The sequence below is a fragment of the Citrus clementina genome, unplaced genomic scaffold (genome assembly GCF_000493195.1).
Source record: "Citrus clementina cultivar Clemenules unplaced genomic scaffold, Citrus_clementina_v1.0 scaffold_4, whole genome shotgun sequence".
Classification (NCBI taxonomy): domain Eukaryota; kingdom Viridiplantae; phylum Streptophyta; class Magnoliopsida; order Sapindales; family Rutaceae; genus Citrus; species Citrus x clementina.
Genome location: NW_006262274.1, coordinates 4037494 through 4053639, shown reverse-complemented (window position 1 = coordinate 4053639; position 16146 = coordinate 4037494). Strand labels below are relative to the sequence as shown.

The window sequence follows — 16146 nt, the reverse complement described above, 5'->3', positions numbered from 1 at the left end:
TTATTTGGTGGTGAAACGGCTTGCTAATCATCAAGAATGCCTTGTGATCGCCAGTTGATAATCTAAGAATACCCCCCCCCCCCCATTGCTTTGGTTTTTTCAGGATTTTTATAAGCATCCAGAATTATCACACCATCTTCAATGCGTTGGCGTTACTGGGTTGAATGCATCGCTTGAATAATGTGTTAGTGCGCCTGTTATTATTGAGCTGCAATTATAGCAACTGGGTGTGCGTGGACGTTATGCCAGACTTTTTGGAAGGAACTCGTCAGTTGAATTTAATTGGGGTCTTTGGACAGATTATGGTCTCCTCAAACCCATCTGCTTGAGATTATAAGAATTACCTCCTGGTGAAGAAGGCTTGCTCAAGGTCACCAGAATTACCTCATGGTCGAGGTGGTCTGCTCAAGGTGGTCTCAAAATTACCACCTGGTGGACTACTTAAGGTGGTTTCAAAATTACCACCTGGTGGAGGTGTTATGCTTGAGGCCATCAAAATTAGTATATGGTTGAGGTGGTCTGCGAAACTATTTCTCATTTTTACTTGGAGGAGATCGTGATTACCCTATTTAATTCCCCAAACAGTAACCATTTTTTTTTTTAAATCATCATTTTGTAAACGTTGAACACTTCCCAAGTTATATCACAATCAGATGGACCTGCAAGATTAATGTGGAGCAAATTCAACTTGGTTAAAAATGGTGACAAATTAATTCAATTTAACCCAGACTAGCTAGCTTCTAGTGATTACTGAAAAAATCGTGTGTGGTCCAAATTTTTCCTTAGTTTTTTTCTTCTTCTTTATAGTAGAATCTTTATAGTATAAGACTGACCAATTATGTTCTTCCAGAATCTATTTCCAAGATATTTGGGAAGCTTGCATTTACAGTCCATTCGTTTCTATATCTCCTGCTCTCATGGATTTACACTTACACTGCAGTCCTTCTTCCTCCTTGCATACAAGAGCTCACAGACAATTAAAGAACACTCGATCATGCAACACAAGTCATCAAAAGAGATTGATAATTTGCTTGAAATTAAGATTGTATGATCTAACTCTCTGCTTCTGTTGTGAATTTCATTGTTGTAACTATCAGTTTCTATCCTTGTGCCTGCAGCCAATGGAGGCAAGAGCAGAAGTTATCGATCACTCGAAAACCATCTTACTTGAACAAGGCAAAGAAAGGCCTTATACAAATGGAAGAAGAGACTATAAAGAATGATCAGGAAAAAGGCACGATAGCTGGTGCAGTAGCTCTTATTATTGGTACTAGTATTGGTTCAGGGATTCCTGCTCTTCCACAGAAAGCTTCTCCTGCTGTAAAACGTTCTACCACCATCTCTGTTTGTCTCATCTCTTGATGCTTAGTTGTGCTTAATTCTGTTTTACGCTGCAGGGAATCTTTCCAAGTTCAATATCATTGATAGTATGCTGGGGTTTTCTTCTAATTGAAGCACTTATACTCATTGAAATCAATGTGAGTTTGCGGCGTGGGAAGAGGAAAGGAGAAGAAGAAAATGAATTCGAGGTTATTTCTATAAGGACTATGGCTCAAGAGACACTGGGGGACTGGGGTGGAACTTTAGCCACTGTTTTTTATGTTTTCTTGGGTTACACTTCCATGATTGCCTACTGTTCCAAGTCTGGTGAGATCCTTTACCATTTGCTCAATATCCCAGAATCGGTTTCAGGATTCTTGTTCACTACAGTCTTCACCTTGCTCATCTCAATTGGCGGGACTCGAGCAACTGATCAGTTCAACCAATGGCTCACTGCTTCTATGATAGGTAGCATATAGTACTAGATCTTGATGCCTAAGTAGTACTGTGATGAATGGTTGCATAGCTTTCCAAGTGCTTAAAAGATTTTCTGATTGATGAAAGAATGGCCATTCTTATATAATGTTCTTAGTGGCAACATATTAATTCTAAGAAATTGATGCATTATGCATAGGTTTGTTGGTAGCGATTGAGGTGATAGCAGTTGTGGTTGGAGGGTGGTCAGGATTAGATGGAAGTGGGAATTGGGGAAAAGTTCCAGCTACAATTCCTGTGATAATCTTCTCTCTGGTATATCATGATCTAGCACCAGGTAAAGATGGCTGTTCATTTAATAACTCTACTTCATGTTTCGAGCAATGGAATTGAGTCAAATGATGTCCCCTGGTTTATGTTTTTAGTTGATTCTTTTTGGCAGTTCTTTGTGCTTACTTGGGTGGTGACCTTCCACGCTTAAGGGCGTCAGTTTTGCTCGGTAGCCTTATTCCATTGCTGTCATTGCTTGTTTGGGATGCAATTTCACTTGGCCTCTCAGCTCAGGCTGACCAAGTTATTGATCCTGTTGAATTGCTGATGAGGTATAAGTTGATAACCATTAACAGATTCGCTTAGTGAAATGCATTAGTTTTTTATGAGTAGCCAGCTGAGCTGCAAAAACAAAAATAAACAACCCAAGCTGGTCAGTGGATAAGAACACTTTTATATTAGACCTTCAATTCTGGGTTACTGCATGCTGCAATCTTTTGTAAAATATTAAATATTATATTCTCATATATGGAAAATGTTAAACCCAAGACAGGCAAATAGATTAGCAAAAGCCACCATGTTCATATCGAAACCCACATGGAAGAATTAAGCACTGAAAGAAGCCTTCTTATTAAGCAGTGTCTTGCCAAAAAGGCACGACCTTACTTGAACAGGATCTGTTCTATAGGCTCGTACCTCTGTGTCCTTGAGTTCTAAGGAGACAGGATATCAAGTCTGGTGGATGAATCATGACCGTGTGATCAGAGCGTGAGTAACGGCCGTCACCGACCCTTGGGTTGTTGAGGCTGTAGAGGATCGTTCTCAGCTGGGTTACCGGCTGGGGTGGTCACTCGGTTGTCTGACAGACTTCTAAATCCCATTTTGCCGGCTCTGAATTTAGTTTTTAATTTGATCTCAAGACTGCTGTCAGAATGAATTTCATGCTTGTTTGTACTCATTTGCCTATTCTTTTTCTGGTTTATATTTTGTGCTAAATTTGATATCAAAGTTACGTTCAGGGTGAGATGGAGCGGTGTTTCAGTAATGGTGGAGGCATTTTCGCTTATGGCGGTAGGAACTTCACTAATAGGCACTCTCTTGGGCTTCTCAGAATTCTTCAAGGAGCAGCTTAAAAGCTTGTCATGGAACTCTTCCCCTACAAAAACGTCTAAGGTAGGTTTGAGTCTATTTTCCAATTAAGTTTCAGTTCCTCTTACATTTTGTTCCAAACCATTAATACCTTTGCATAAAAGGAATCAACAGAGTTCTTCGGGCTGAGGAACTGGTGGGGAAGAAATAAGATCAGCTTCACTGCAATGGCAATGGTTGTTACCCCGTCCCTCTTCATCTCGACAACAGTACCCGATGCATTCTCCGCTGCCACAGATATTGCTGTAAGTTTAAGCATACATCAGGTAATGAAAACTTAACAATATTTCAAAGTCACCCTGTTGACACATTAATGCAGGGGGGCTACTGTATGACAATGCTATATGGAGTTCTACCGCCAGCTATGGCGTGGGCAGTGCACAATCAAGAATCCAAAGATTCTGATAGAAATGAGTTATCGAGAGCAAGACCCGTAGTTTTCGCTGTTGGAATATTTGCCTGTGGTATTGTGGTGGAGCAAGTCTTGCTGGATTTTTCTGCATTTCACCTTTAGAAACAATTAACCAAAGTGTTATTACTCATTGCATGTTTTCTGATATCAAATTGTAAATTCATTTATGTTTTTCTGTGAGTTCAATAATAATCTTCAAAGCTCAAACTTCTCTCGTCTTTGAACTTAGCTGGAAAAAAATGCCAATCTGAAGCATTACGATCTGGGATGGACCGATAGAATCATCATCAAGGAATTGAGCTGGATAAGTAGGTCAAACTCGAATTACAATGAATTTGTTGAATTGCTCTTTAGGGAAAAATAATTTTGATGTTTTTAACATAAAAATAAATACGAAATCTAATACGTTGAAAGTGTTTAATTTCTTTCAGACCTGAAAATGAAGTTTACATTATCTGGATTAAGGTGCCTAAAACTTTGAAAGATTAATGCCATTTTGTTGCATTGGAATTTTTTAAAAGCTTCTTAGAAGTTGGAAAAATGGGGGAACTCAATGAGTTGGAAGCAGTCTCTGACAGTTATATGTTTGTTTGGGTGAGGTTATGGCAGAGTACTTAGCCAGTTAGCTGCAGAAAGAAGAAAAAACAACTAATAGTGGTGAGTGTTAAAGAAACGTTTTGTATGAGGATTAAGGGAAAACGACAACATTTCTGAGCAAGAAAAGCATGTTTCTTTTTGCTCCTTTATCCCACATTGGAAAATTAAGTAATGGAAGAAGGATACTTATTAAGCATGCACGGCCAAGCAGCCACGACCTTACTTGAACAGGATCTGTTCTATAGGCTCGTACCTCTGTGTCCTTGAGTTCTAAGGAGACAGGATATCAAGTCTGGTGGATGAGTCATGACCGTGTGATCAGGGCGTGAGTAACGGCTATCAGTGACCCCTTGGGTTGCTGAGGCTGCAGAGGATCGTTCTCGGCTGGGCTCCTCTGGCTGGGGTGGTCACACGGTTGTCTGACAGACTTCTAATCTCTTTTAGCAGATTCTGATTATGAATTTTTTTTCCATTTTTTTCTGCCCTAGATTTTCTTCCGTGGCTGCTATGCTGTGGCAATTCTAACAAAGATACAACTAAATATGCTGCATTTGGAGCAGCAAAGTTATGTAAAAAGAACGTTAACAAAGAATATCTTGAAATCAAAACTCGAAAAATGAAAATGATAACATGTGTAAGTATTTTGACACCGTCTAAACTCTGAAGTGATTTCAGATAATATTTTTCTCAGGAGAAAAGCAGTGAATTCAGTTAAGTTCATCAACGAATTATCTAACTTGGAGTTGTATTGCTAACAATTGTTTCTATTCTAACAAAGAAGTACGAAGTGCAGATCCTTCTGTTGTCAATTGTCAAGGGTATTAAACCTAATGAATAAAACTGGAAAAATCACAAAAATTCAAACAAAGTGGATGGCAATGAGGTGTATCAGATCCCACATCGAAAGCGAGAGAGCTGGCGGTAAGTAGCTCCCCCTTACAAAATGAAATGCTTCTCCCCCGTTTAAACTCACGGAGCCGTGCGGTGAGCACAGAGCGAACTATTCTTTCGCCTTTTACTAAAGAATACCGTGTGCTCGCCGCTGAGAGCGGCATACGCCTATTTTTGGAGGGATGTTTCTTCGGAATTGCCCCCATCAAAACTAACTGAAAACATTTGGGATGCTGGGATGGTTTGCTAAGTTTCAAGTTTAAAAGAAAGATTTTTTTAAAGAAAAAAATTATGGCACAGTTTAGTAACTACAGTTTGACTCCAAGACTTTTACAGATCTAACTTTTTTTGTTACCTCTGGAACAATGGAAGAAAGGCCAACAATGATTGCTTTGGCAAAAGAACTCAAGCAAATATATCAATCACTAATGTAGAGTCGTTGGGTTGGATTGATGAGCTGAATGGCGGGTTCAGTTTTCTTCTTCTCAAATTCTGAACTTACATATGTCGCGAATATGAATGAGAATTTCCAATAATTCGAACTGTTTATTTTATTTATGTTGAGGCAGAAATTTGATGAAATTTTTTCCTTAAGTATAATAATTAATGGACTAAAGAATTGCTCAATGCATGTTTTCCGATATCAAACTGTAAAGTCATTTTGTTTATGCCATTATCGAATTCTAAATTTAACTTTGTGATCTCAATTTTTTGTTGGTTCTCTTCAAAGGTAAGGTTTTTGCCAAAATTTTCCTGCTGTCGGTTTCTGCTGTGGCTGCGAAGTTGGTGTGGGGTATTACATGTTTGTACTCTTTGCCTGCTTCTCACTATGATGCAACCTATTTAGTACATGCTGCAGTTTCAAAAGTTAGATGCATTTGTTTAGGTAGAATAGAGGAAAACAGAGTTAACAATATCTAATGTCTTTGTCACCAAAACTTTGGAAATGAATGCCTTCGCAATGTGTTTTAGAAACATTTTGACACTGTTAAAAGCCATTTTTAGCTATATGCTGCATTTTCAATGAATGATCGATCGAACTTGGAGTTCTTGGTAGCTAGTTATTGTAATTACACTAGTAAAGAAGTAAATAAATCCTCCCTGTGTCAATGATATTAATTAAGTCTAACGTATAGAGTTGGAAAGAGCACAAAAATTTTGAAAAGAAAATGACCGGAAAAAGGCAAGGTGAATCCCACATCGAAAGCGAGTGAGCTAGCAGTAATCACCTCCCACACACAAAATGAGACGCTCCTTCTATTTCTTGCTTCACGGAGCCGTGCGGTGAGCACAGAGCGAACTATTCTTTCGCCTTTTACTAAAGAATACCGTGTGCTCGCCGCTTTAAAGCGGCATACGCCTATTTTTGGAGGGGTGTTTCTCTGGAAATGCCCCCATCAAATCTTTGTGCAATCTTTTTTAATTTTTGTAGGAGATGGTTACAGGCTCATTTGACTGTCTTTTGAAGCATCACAAATTGGCCTATCCATGTTAGGATCTTAACCATTGTTGTAGCTCATCAATGTGCTGCCGTGGCTCGCATTCGAAACACATGAGTAAATTAGTCCTTACCTCTTGTTTGCAGAAATGCTCTAGTTTAAACACTGTAAAGAAGTCCCATGCAAAAATTTTTGTTTGTGGACTCCAAAATGACAATAATATACTAAACCAAATAGCTATTTTTTATGTTCAATTCAAGAAGTTAGATACTGCAAGGCTTGTTTTTGAATATATATCAAACCCATCCAGCTATCTTTGGAATATTTTGATTAGAGAATATGCCACTCAAGGCAACTTCAGGCAATCTTTGGCTCTGTATGCCAAAATGATGCAAAATGGTTTCAAGCCTGACAAGTTTGCCTTCCCTTTCGCGCTAAAATCATGCGCAGGCTTGGCTAACTTGCAGATAGGCAAGTTAGTTCACCAGCATTTGGTGTGTTGTGGTTGTGATTACGATGTTTTTGTTAATGCTGCTTTAGTAAATATGTATGCAAAATGTGGCAATGTCGAGGATGCACGTGTTGTGTTTGATAAAATGTCTGTGAGGGACTTGGTTTCGTGGACTTCGATGATTTCTGGGTATGCCCAGAATGGATATAATAGTGAAACATTGAGTTTTTTTTATTTGATGCGTGATTTAGGAGTAAAGCCAAATAGGGTCAGCGTCTTGAGTGCACTTTTGGCATGTGGCAATCTTGGGGCTTCAAGGAAAGGTGAGTGGTTTCACAGTTATGTGATTCACACTGGTTTTGAGTCTGATGTTCTGGTTGCAACTGCTGTAATGGATATGTATGCCAAGTGTGGTAGTTTGGATTTGGCGCATAAATTATTTGATCAAACAGAAGGGAAAGACGTTGTTTGTTGGAGTGCAATGATCGCTAGCTATGGATTTCACGGACAAGGAAGGACGGCAATTGATCTCTTCGATAACATGGTAAAAGCTGGGGTGGGGCCAAATGATATAACATTTACTTGTATTCTATCAGCCTGTAGTCACTCTGGGTTATTGGAAGAGGGCAAGAGGTATTTTGAAGCGATGAAGGGGTTTGGAATTGTACCAAAACTCAACAACTACTCATGTATGGTAGATCTTCTTGGCCGCGCTGGACAAGTTTCTGAAGCAGAGAAACTTATAGAGAATATGCCAATGGAACCTGATGCAAGTCTATGGGGATCTTTGCTTGGTGCATGCAGAATTTATGGTAATTTAGATTTGGCAGAGAAAATTGCTGATCGTATTTTTCAGCTGGACCCCTTTAATTCAGGCTACCATGTATTACTATCAAATATCTATGCTGCTAAATCTAGATGGAAAGAAGTAGAAAAGGTGAGGTTGATGATGGGTAGAAGAGGAGCTACTAAAGAGCAGGGTTTTAGTTTAATCGAGTTTAACAATGTAGTTTATAAGTTTGGGGTAGGAGACAGGTCTCATTCTGAATCTGAGAAGATTTATTCTGCACTTCAAGAATTATCTGCTCCGATGAAACAATTAGGTTATATTCCTATGACAGATTTTGTGCTTCATGATATTGAAGAGGAGGCAAAAGAAGAAGCACTTTCTTACCACAGTGAGAGGCTGGCCATTGCTTTTGGTCTCATCAAAACTGCTCCAGGTACTACCATTCGCATCACCAAGAATCTCAGGATATGTGGAGATTGTCACAATGCAATTAAGTTGATTTCAAAGATTGAGAATCGGCTCATTGTTGTAAGGGACATGCATCGGTTTCACCATTTTAAGGATGGTGTTTGTTCTTGTGGGGATTATTGGTGACTCTACATGTTTTAGTTTATGACTTCAGATACAGCGTACAGGCCTTCGTACTGACAGACAGTTTCTGTACTTCACTCAGGTCATCAAAGAAATTTTTTTTTAATAATTAAATGGCCTTTAAAATTACTCTCCTAGATTGGTGTCTCTACCCGTTCCCGTAGATCTATAGCAATTTGTTGTTTAAAATAAAGAAAATGGTATTTTGGATTTTTTTTTTAAAAGGAGAGAAATGAAAGAAGAAAAAACCATCATGTGCTCTAAGGTTACCAAGGTAGAGATCACCCAAGGAAATCAACTGTGTATAGCATTTCCATTCCATTGAAAGTAAAGAATTGAACCATTTTGCATTGCTTGTAAAACAATGTTTATTGTTTTGGAGAAACAAACCACCAAACCAATAATGAATTGAGCTACACTATATTTTCAGCTACAGTTCTCTGCAGCCCCAAACGAACAATAATGAAAGCAACAATCCTCTGGATTCAGAATAATCGCTAATCAAAGTACATCACAGCCTTTGCTGGAGCACTTGATTTCAAAATCATTTCTTCATATTCATCTTCAGGATTTGATAAGGCAACAATAGCTCCTCCTGCTCCTATGGAAGCTTCACCCTCGTGTATGACGACTGTTCTTATGACTATGTTTAGATCAAATGTTCGATTATATGAGAAATACCCAATTGAGCCAGAGTAGATACCCCGAGAACAACTCTCAATAGACTCAAGAATTTCCATCGACCTCAACTTTGGTGCACCGGTCATTGAACCACCTGGGAATGCTGCTCTGACACAATTAACTGCACTAACATTTGAATGCTTTTTCCCACAGATTGTACTCACCATGGTGTGAACTGTTGCATATGATTCCACATCCATGAGATTTGGGACATGTACAGATCCTGGCTCACAGACACGACCAAGGTCATTCCTTAGAAGATCCACTATCATCAGATTTTCAGCCTGATCCTTTTCACTGTCAACAGAAAGAAGGGACGAGAAAAAGAGGACGTGTTAGTTCACAGAATCAAGATGAGAGATGAAAAATCTAAATTTTTCTGCAAGCTGCGCAGGATTGATGCCTAGAGGAGAGATGCTTTACTCAACGAGACACTACCCTAGCTAATCAAGAAAATGCAATTATAAGCCAAAGGGAAACAAAGTGCAGTGGTATTTTTCGAGACTACTCGAATAGCAAATTGTTATTACCTATACTGCAGTTGCAATTTGAGCTGTTCATCTTCTTCTGGTGTGGATCCTCGAGCTATGGTACCCTTGATGGGTTTTGCTTCTAATAAGTCATTCTTATCCAATCGTAGAAACCTCTCAGGAGAAGAACAACAAATGCATAAATCCTCCTTAGAAAAACTAAGCCAGGCAGCATATGGTGCTGGATTTTTTTCTCTAAGGTGAAGGTAAAGCCCCAAAGAATCTATTTCCCCGATTCTTTTTCGTAGCTGGGTTGTAAGACATAACTCATAGCTTTCTCCATCTTTTATGTATTTCAGACAGTTCTCAACATTGTTTACATAGTCCCCTCTTGATACCTCAGAAATAAAGGCTGATTTATTTCGAGAAACTGTTGGAGCATGTAAATTCTGCTCCTCCAACTGCCTTGTTGAAGAAGCTCTTAAGCCAATAAGCTTCTGTTCTGTATCATCCAACCATGTGGACATTGGTGTGTTTTCTTCATTTAGCGACAATATATAAACATCATCATAAAGATGATCTATAACTACAACATTATCGGCAAAGAAGAAGCAAGCATCAGGAGTCCTGGATTTGTGATGGTTAGATGACGCACCACATTCAACTTTAAGGTTATATCTGCATTACAAGAAAGTCAATATCAGATCCTATCAGAAAGAAAGTAGAACATTATGGAGTTTAACCTCTTATTTGGAGTAAGATAAGTGATACTAAGATCCGTCAAAACATAAAGATTAAATTTTAGCAAAAATACTGCCTCCGGTAATCTGTTTGTTTGATGATAGCCAATATCTTGAACTTGGGTTTCCCCACTTCAAATCAAGAAATGAAAAGAGATTCATGAGCACAGTTTACGACCTCAAAGTTACAATCTTATGAAAAATATAAATGTATTTATATTTACATCCGGGTGGATTAAGAACACTGAAGTCAGAATTTCACGTACTGAAGAGAATGATTATGGTGCTAATCAGGCAGGCTACACAGTTGTAAAGACATTAAAGAAGAGAAATTTAATGACACGCACAAAACTTGAAAACACTTCTAACATGGTGCTTTAATTAAACATCATCAACAATTGGATAATTATTCCACATAATATAAAAACAATATGAAAAATATGCCCTGAATCATATTAGTTTAGTGAAGAACTGTAAGAGATTAAAAAAAAAAAAAAGGATTGATGGATGTCTTGTTGAATAAAATTTACCACATACCCTATATAACCAATATATCCACCGTAAAAGTCAAATGGCAATCCTTCATAATCTTTTTTCTCATGATGGAATGAAAGAAGCTCCTGTTACAGAGATCAAATAATGAGAGACATATCAATGAATTAAGTAACAGACTTAATTTTGGTATAAACATTATTAAATTATTGTATGTATATAGGAGAAAGAATTCTTATGGATAGAATATAGTAATATACATTGAATACCTTATCCAAAAAATCAAAAAATCCTTCTTCCAGATATGCTCTTTCAATAGAGCCTTCAGCATCTTCAATCAATAAATGTCCTCCAGAGGTAAATTTCACATCACTGAAACAATTATGTCTCATATATCATTTCTGCAAATTGTATATGATAATCTTAATCTATGGAAACTTTGCAATTAGTTGTTCAACTTAACGTTCAATGGATAACCAGGTACATGGTTAACAATGAAAACCTAAAAAAACACAGATATTACATTCTAAACACAATCAACAAAAGAAATTTTAAAATTTCAGCACTAATTTACAAGGCTAGTGCTTATTCAAACCTTTGATCAGACAATCTAAATGTCACTTGCTTCCAAAGAGATCCGCCTTTACCCCCCATGAAAGAAAAACGCGCTCTTCCCTGATCATAGAAGAGAAAACTAAGAAATATAAAATTCCAATCAACTGAAGTTGATTCAACATAAGTTACAGTACCTCCAACAAAATAAAAGATATTTTATATGTTAATACATCATCAGTAACAGAAGTCATTATGCAGAAAACCAACCTTCTCTGTCGAGGAACTGTCCAACCAAAATGTGTTTTCAGCCTTGTTATTCCCAAATAGTTCACAGAAAATATTTCTTGCCCCTCCAACTGTACTTGCCAAGTGATCAAATTTCCTCCATGTCAACTTTAAACACTTTACTCCAATGCTTGAAGGTTGAATTTCAAACCTTCTTGAATGTTGAATTCTGAACCTTCTATCACCCAAATCACAAAATAATTGCCTAGGTCTAAGAGCTTCTCTACCAAGTTCATCAGAGTTATTCACTGATCGGCTAGTTCTAGTAATTTCTCTGAGAAGTAGGCTTTCAGCACCTGCATACATCTATAAACGGTTCACTGCCCAGAGAAAATCACAGGTATTCCTCGTAAAAAGTGAATTAACATAGGCATCTACTCAGCATATGAAGTAGCCAACAAGAAGTAGATTCCTTAAATACATGCATGGAAATGCATGTTTATGTATGTATAAAAAGAAAAGGGAGAGTGGAGTAAATAAAACTCAGGTTTAGCAAACAAGAACAGCAGTTCATTCATAATTTTAAAGAGCTCCTGTTTACCAGTATAATGAACATTTCTCTCCTTAACAAATGGTGATCTCAATCTCTTCCAATAATCTTCTGTTATCTCTCTGAAATTTCTTAATATCTTGCTCCCATAACAGGTGGCAATGCTCTCTGGATGAAACTGAATCGTGGAAGAAAGTCAAGAAAGTGGAACATAAATAAAAGAGTAAAAGTCAAAAAATCAAAAATCAGATATGAGGTAATACAAATACACTTGCACCTGCACACCGTAGTGAGGCCTGGTAGAATGCATGATACCCATGAGAACTTCTCTGCGCATTCTATTAGAGTAGATTGAATGCCGATAACTTCCATTTTTTATCTGGGTTGAAATATCACTGAGAAGGATTTTTTGCCTACTCTGACTTTGATAAGCATCTGGGATTTCACCAGACTGCAGGGTCCCAAGATAAGAAAACCCGTCTGCGGAATTGGACCAAGCTATAGGTATGAGTTCCTTGGGCAGGGAATCTGCATCTATTATAAGGGAATGGTATCGAACTACCTGCATTAAATAATAAATAAAATGAGCTCAAAAGCAATGCCCATACACCCTTTGGATCAACAGTGGCTTACTCTTCTAAGATGATACTTTTTTTTTTTTAAATAAGAAATTATGAGTATTTGGATCACTAAATAATGGACAAAAGCACTTTAGTACTGGACCAGTTATCCACGCAAAATCAATCAAAGCTATACAGAACTGTATCAATCCCCAAAAGTGTGACTTAACCCAAAAGAGACTACCTAACCCTATACAGAAATTAGCAGAATATATTCTAAAACTCCCCTCCAGTTAAGATGTATGAAGAAAAACGAAGTGTCCTGGAATCCTTAGTGACTGACACCCATAGTGAAGCTAAGATGATACTTCAATTGCATAGAAAGATAAATCACATACGAGAAGGCCTTTAATAATTTTAACTCTGGTTCACTGGATTTTCAAATCAAAGTTGCCATATATGCAGAGTATTCACACAATTCTGTATGATCAGAAAACATTTCTAATACGTAAAACTTTGGCTTCAGCGTGCTTCAAAAGTTGCAAATTGCAACTTGTTCTGCAATGTAATAAGATTGAAGAGTAGAATCATGAACATGAAGAAATTTGAAATCTTGCAATATTTTCAGAATGTCTGCATGTGATATAGGAGAATAATGCTAGAAGTATTTATCTGAGAGTCCATGAATGAAAGCACCACTTTCTCATGCTAATACTTCGCCAATAACCAAATGACTAACCAAATAGTAGTTGTTATAGCATACAAAGAGACAACAGGTAATTCAAACTTGTTCAAAAGACAAGATGACAAACTCACCTTGAATCCTGAATTCTGGCCAGAAGGAATATCATGAAACAGTCTGTCCCCATTATGCACAATTTCGCTGTCCAAGACAACAAATAAGTTAATGAAGGAAATAGGAGTACACACCAGCAAGCATTCTTTATCAGGAAATAAAAAAATGTAGATTTGTTATTGATGTTAACTGAAGTCAGACAGATGAGATTCAGTACCAACCAAAACTATATATTCACGGTTATCACTAATAGAACATGTTTTTTGAACATACCTCAAGCGTCCGTGAACAGGTTCAGGTGCATGGACAATGTCAGCACCATGCACAAAGCCTAAAGCCTGCAAAATTGTCAGTACTCACATCATCATCTATAATTTATTAAAACCATGGAGATTAGGAAATTTTAGGAAATTGATTAGAATGGTAAAGGCTGTTCAATATTCATAAAGCACCATGTTTGACAAATTCTACACTTCAGCTCTCAAAGGGAACACAAAATTCCCACCAAGATTATAACATGAAACCTTAAACGGGAAAAGTAAACAAACATATTATAGATTCAAAGGAGGCAACAGCCAGGTTAAAGCACTAAAGAACAATTAAACAAAATACAAATCAATATGTGAACATACAAACCCATGCTTACCAACTGATGAATTAAAATAGTGATAACAGGGTATCAGATTAATATAAACACACACATACCCAAAGCGACGAAAGAAAAAATTAAAAATTAAAAATGAGATACCTGGTGTCCCAAGCAAACGCCCAAAATAGGCACATCCCAGCACTCAAGCAGCACACGAAGACATATTCCTGTAAAAAAAATTTAACATGATTTTTTCAGATTTAAAAAATAAGAAGCAGACTTATGTAGACAGAAATTAAGCAGAAGTCTGAATAGATAAAAACTTCTCTGTTGATCTGGCAAGATTATCCCAATTACATTCAAGTTGTTGTATGAACAATCAAATTGTAGTATACCACTCTATGCAGGATGTGGCAGCAATTAGATATATGTGGACGCAATAGCAATCATTTTGGTTGTGACTTATGATGGGAGATTCCACCCCTCAAGATTGCAAAAGCCCTGTAGACATCCAGCCTGTACTTTCTAGACTATATATCTGGAGCAGCTGTAAAGAGTAAAAAATAAAGCAACATATATATCAAGCAATTATTGCTTTCTCACCTATATCTTCTGGACATGCGGGCGAACCAGGTCCAGGGGATATTACAATATTGTCAAATGCATTCTCTTCATACAAGTATCGACAAATGTCTCTCCATGTCCACTCATCATTGCGCACCACAACAGGGGGCACTGGAACAATAACCCAACATAAAGGCGTCAAAACAATGATCATTTTGGCTTGTATTAACATTTATGATCACAAAGATTGAACAAATCAATCAATGAACAACCATCTTTCCTGTGAGAGTTGTCACCATTTTTCTAGCGGACCCGACAAAATGATTCTTTGAATAGAACCCAGCTTAAAAAATGATACAAAACAGGAAAGACATAATCTCACTGACTTGACCATAATGACGATGTTAGCTGCCAAGAATCTAATCTGGTGGTCAAACAGAATTGCTTTTGGAAACTAATCTGACTTCAAGATAATGCTAAAAGAAGGAAAACAGTAAACTCATTACTCCCTGAACAGTTATAAGTCAACAGAGCATTAAAACAAACAAGGAGACACATAAGTCACGGTTATCTATCTTCTAGTACTTCAAACATTTTCCAATATGACACGCAACAGAGCCTTGATTTATGCTAGTAACCAACATATGAGAGGCAACGACATAGGACCTACCACATTTAACGAACATTTTGAAATATATCAAACACCTTGAAGGTTTTGGATACCAAATATAAATGGGTAGGTGAATGAGTGGTTGGTGCACGTTAGCCGCCAACAGTAAAGTGATTTTTTTTTGTTTTTTTTTTCGAACACTTTAGCCGCAGTATTTGTAAAACTTCAAAAATCAAGCGAAAACACAACCCGATACACGTTTACAAGACAGCATATTGTGTCCACAAAAATTCTTTTGAAAATTTCAAGAAAAAAGAATTGCATCTGGGTTTTCAAAGGGAAAAAAATTGAAAAGAAGAAAAAGAAGAAGAAGAAACTTACCGCCATTAATGGTACTGAGCTCCTGATAGATATTGTAAGTGTAGCTGTCGTAGTTATCAATCAACAATGTTCTCACAAATTCAAGCTTCCTGTGAGAAGGTGGTTCCTGGAGGCGTTTCCTTCCCATAAAGGATCCTTCTAAGTGCCCACTTAGCTGGCTTGATGCTTGAACTGGAACACGACCCTTGTTTGAATAGCAATCACCAATCCTTAGAAATTGGTTTGGCTCATTAAAGCTCAGATTTTTACCTCTCAAATTGTCAAAGCAACAACATTGAAGCTCAGGGGAGGTTGATGATGAACACAAAGCCATATTCACTTTGCTTCTTCTTGCTTCTGCAATAAGCAAAGATTTAAATTGTAAAATTCACATAATATTATAAGAGAAGCAAGAGATAATAATAAAGTTGGAAAGTTGAGAAACGAAGCTAACCTTTGTAATGATGGCTGGTTCGGTCGGTTTTGTTGGTTGGATTATGCAGCGTCGTTCCGGGTGGTGGTGGTGGTGGTGGTTGGCAAATGAAAGAGAAGATGAGGTCGTGTTGTGTTTGGAGGGAATGGAGAGAAGAGACTCGCGCACTTTGAGCC

The 16146-nt window shown here is 37.5% G+C and overlaps 3 protein-coding genes and 4 non-coding genes across 7 annotated transcripts; 6 read left to right on the top strand and 1 right to left on the bottom strand.

Annotated features, from left to right (window-relative positions):
* Positions 1 to 894: 894 nt before the first annotated feature.
* On the top strand, positions 895 to 3688 carry LOC18044951 (tyrosine-specific transport protein 2). Its single transcript, XM_006436231.2, has 8 exons — positions 895 to 1045; positions 1119 to 1320; positions 1398 to 1788; positions 1955 to 2092; positions 2198 to 2357; positions 3045 to 3198; positions 3279 to 3419; positions 3494 to 3688. Exons 1-8 carry the CDS (start codon positions 918 to 920, stop codon positions 3686 to 3688), a joined length of 1509 nt encoding a protein of 502 aa, XP_006436294.1. The 5' UTR covers positions 895 to 917.
* Positions 2682 to 2894, top strand: LOC112099415. Its single transcript, XR_002906219.1, has one exon. It is a non-coding gene; the product is annotated as a small nucleolar RNA U3 (small nucleolar RNA).
* Positions 3689 to 4396: 708 nt separating the features above from the next.
* LOC112099416 lies at positions 4397 to 4612 on the top strand. Its single transcript, XR_002906220.1, has one exon. It is a non-coding gene; the product is annotated as a small nucleolar RNA U3 (small nucleolar RNA).
* A 546-nt stretch (positions 4613 to 5158) lies between these two features.
* On the top strand, positions 5159 to 5275 carry LOC112099375. Its single transcript, XR_002906179.1, has one exon. It is a non-coding gene; the product is annotated as a U5 spliceosomal RNA (small nuclear RNA).
* A 1073-nt stretch (positions 5276 to 6348) lies between these two features.
* Positions 6349 to 6467, top strand: LOC112099364. The gene has a single exon (XR_002906168.1). It is a non-coding gene; the product is annotated as a U5 spliceosomal RNA (small nuclear RNA).
* On the top strand, positions 6359 to 8500 carry LOC18044950 (pentatricopeptide repeat-containing protein At3g26782, mitochondrial). Its single transcript, XM_024186071.1, has one exon. The coding sequence runs from the start codon at positions 6597 to 6599 to the stop codon at positions 8346 to 8348; it is 1752 nt and encodes a 583-aa protein (XP_024041839.1). The 5' UTR covers positions 6359 to 6596; the 3' UTR covers positions 8349 to 8500.
* A 111-nt stretch (positions 8501 to 8611) lies between these two features.
* LOC18044949 (aminodeoxychorismate synthase, chloroplastic) lies at positions 8612 to 16146 on the bottom strand. Its single transcript, XM_006436227.2, has 14 exons — positions 15992 to 16146; positions 15559 to 15894; positions 14607 to 14738; positions 14163 to 14230; positions 13688 to 13752; positions 13435 to 13501; positions 12336 to 12620; positions 12110 to 12236; positions 11551 to 11864; positions 11324 to 11403; positions 10998 to 11100; positions 10774 to 10856; positions 9557 to 10174; positions 8612 to 9323 (listed from the first exon to the last, which is right to left on the bottom strand). The coding sequence occupies exons 2-14, from the start codon at positions 15869 to 15871 to the stop codon at positions 8843 to 8845; spliced, it is 2736 nt and encodes a 911-aa protein (XP_006436290.1). The 5' UTR covers positions 15872 to 15894; positions 15992 to 16146; the 3' UTR covers positions 8612 to 8842.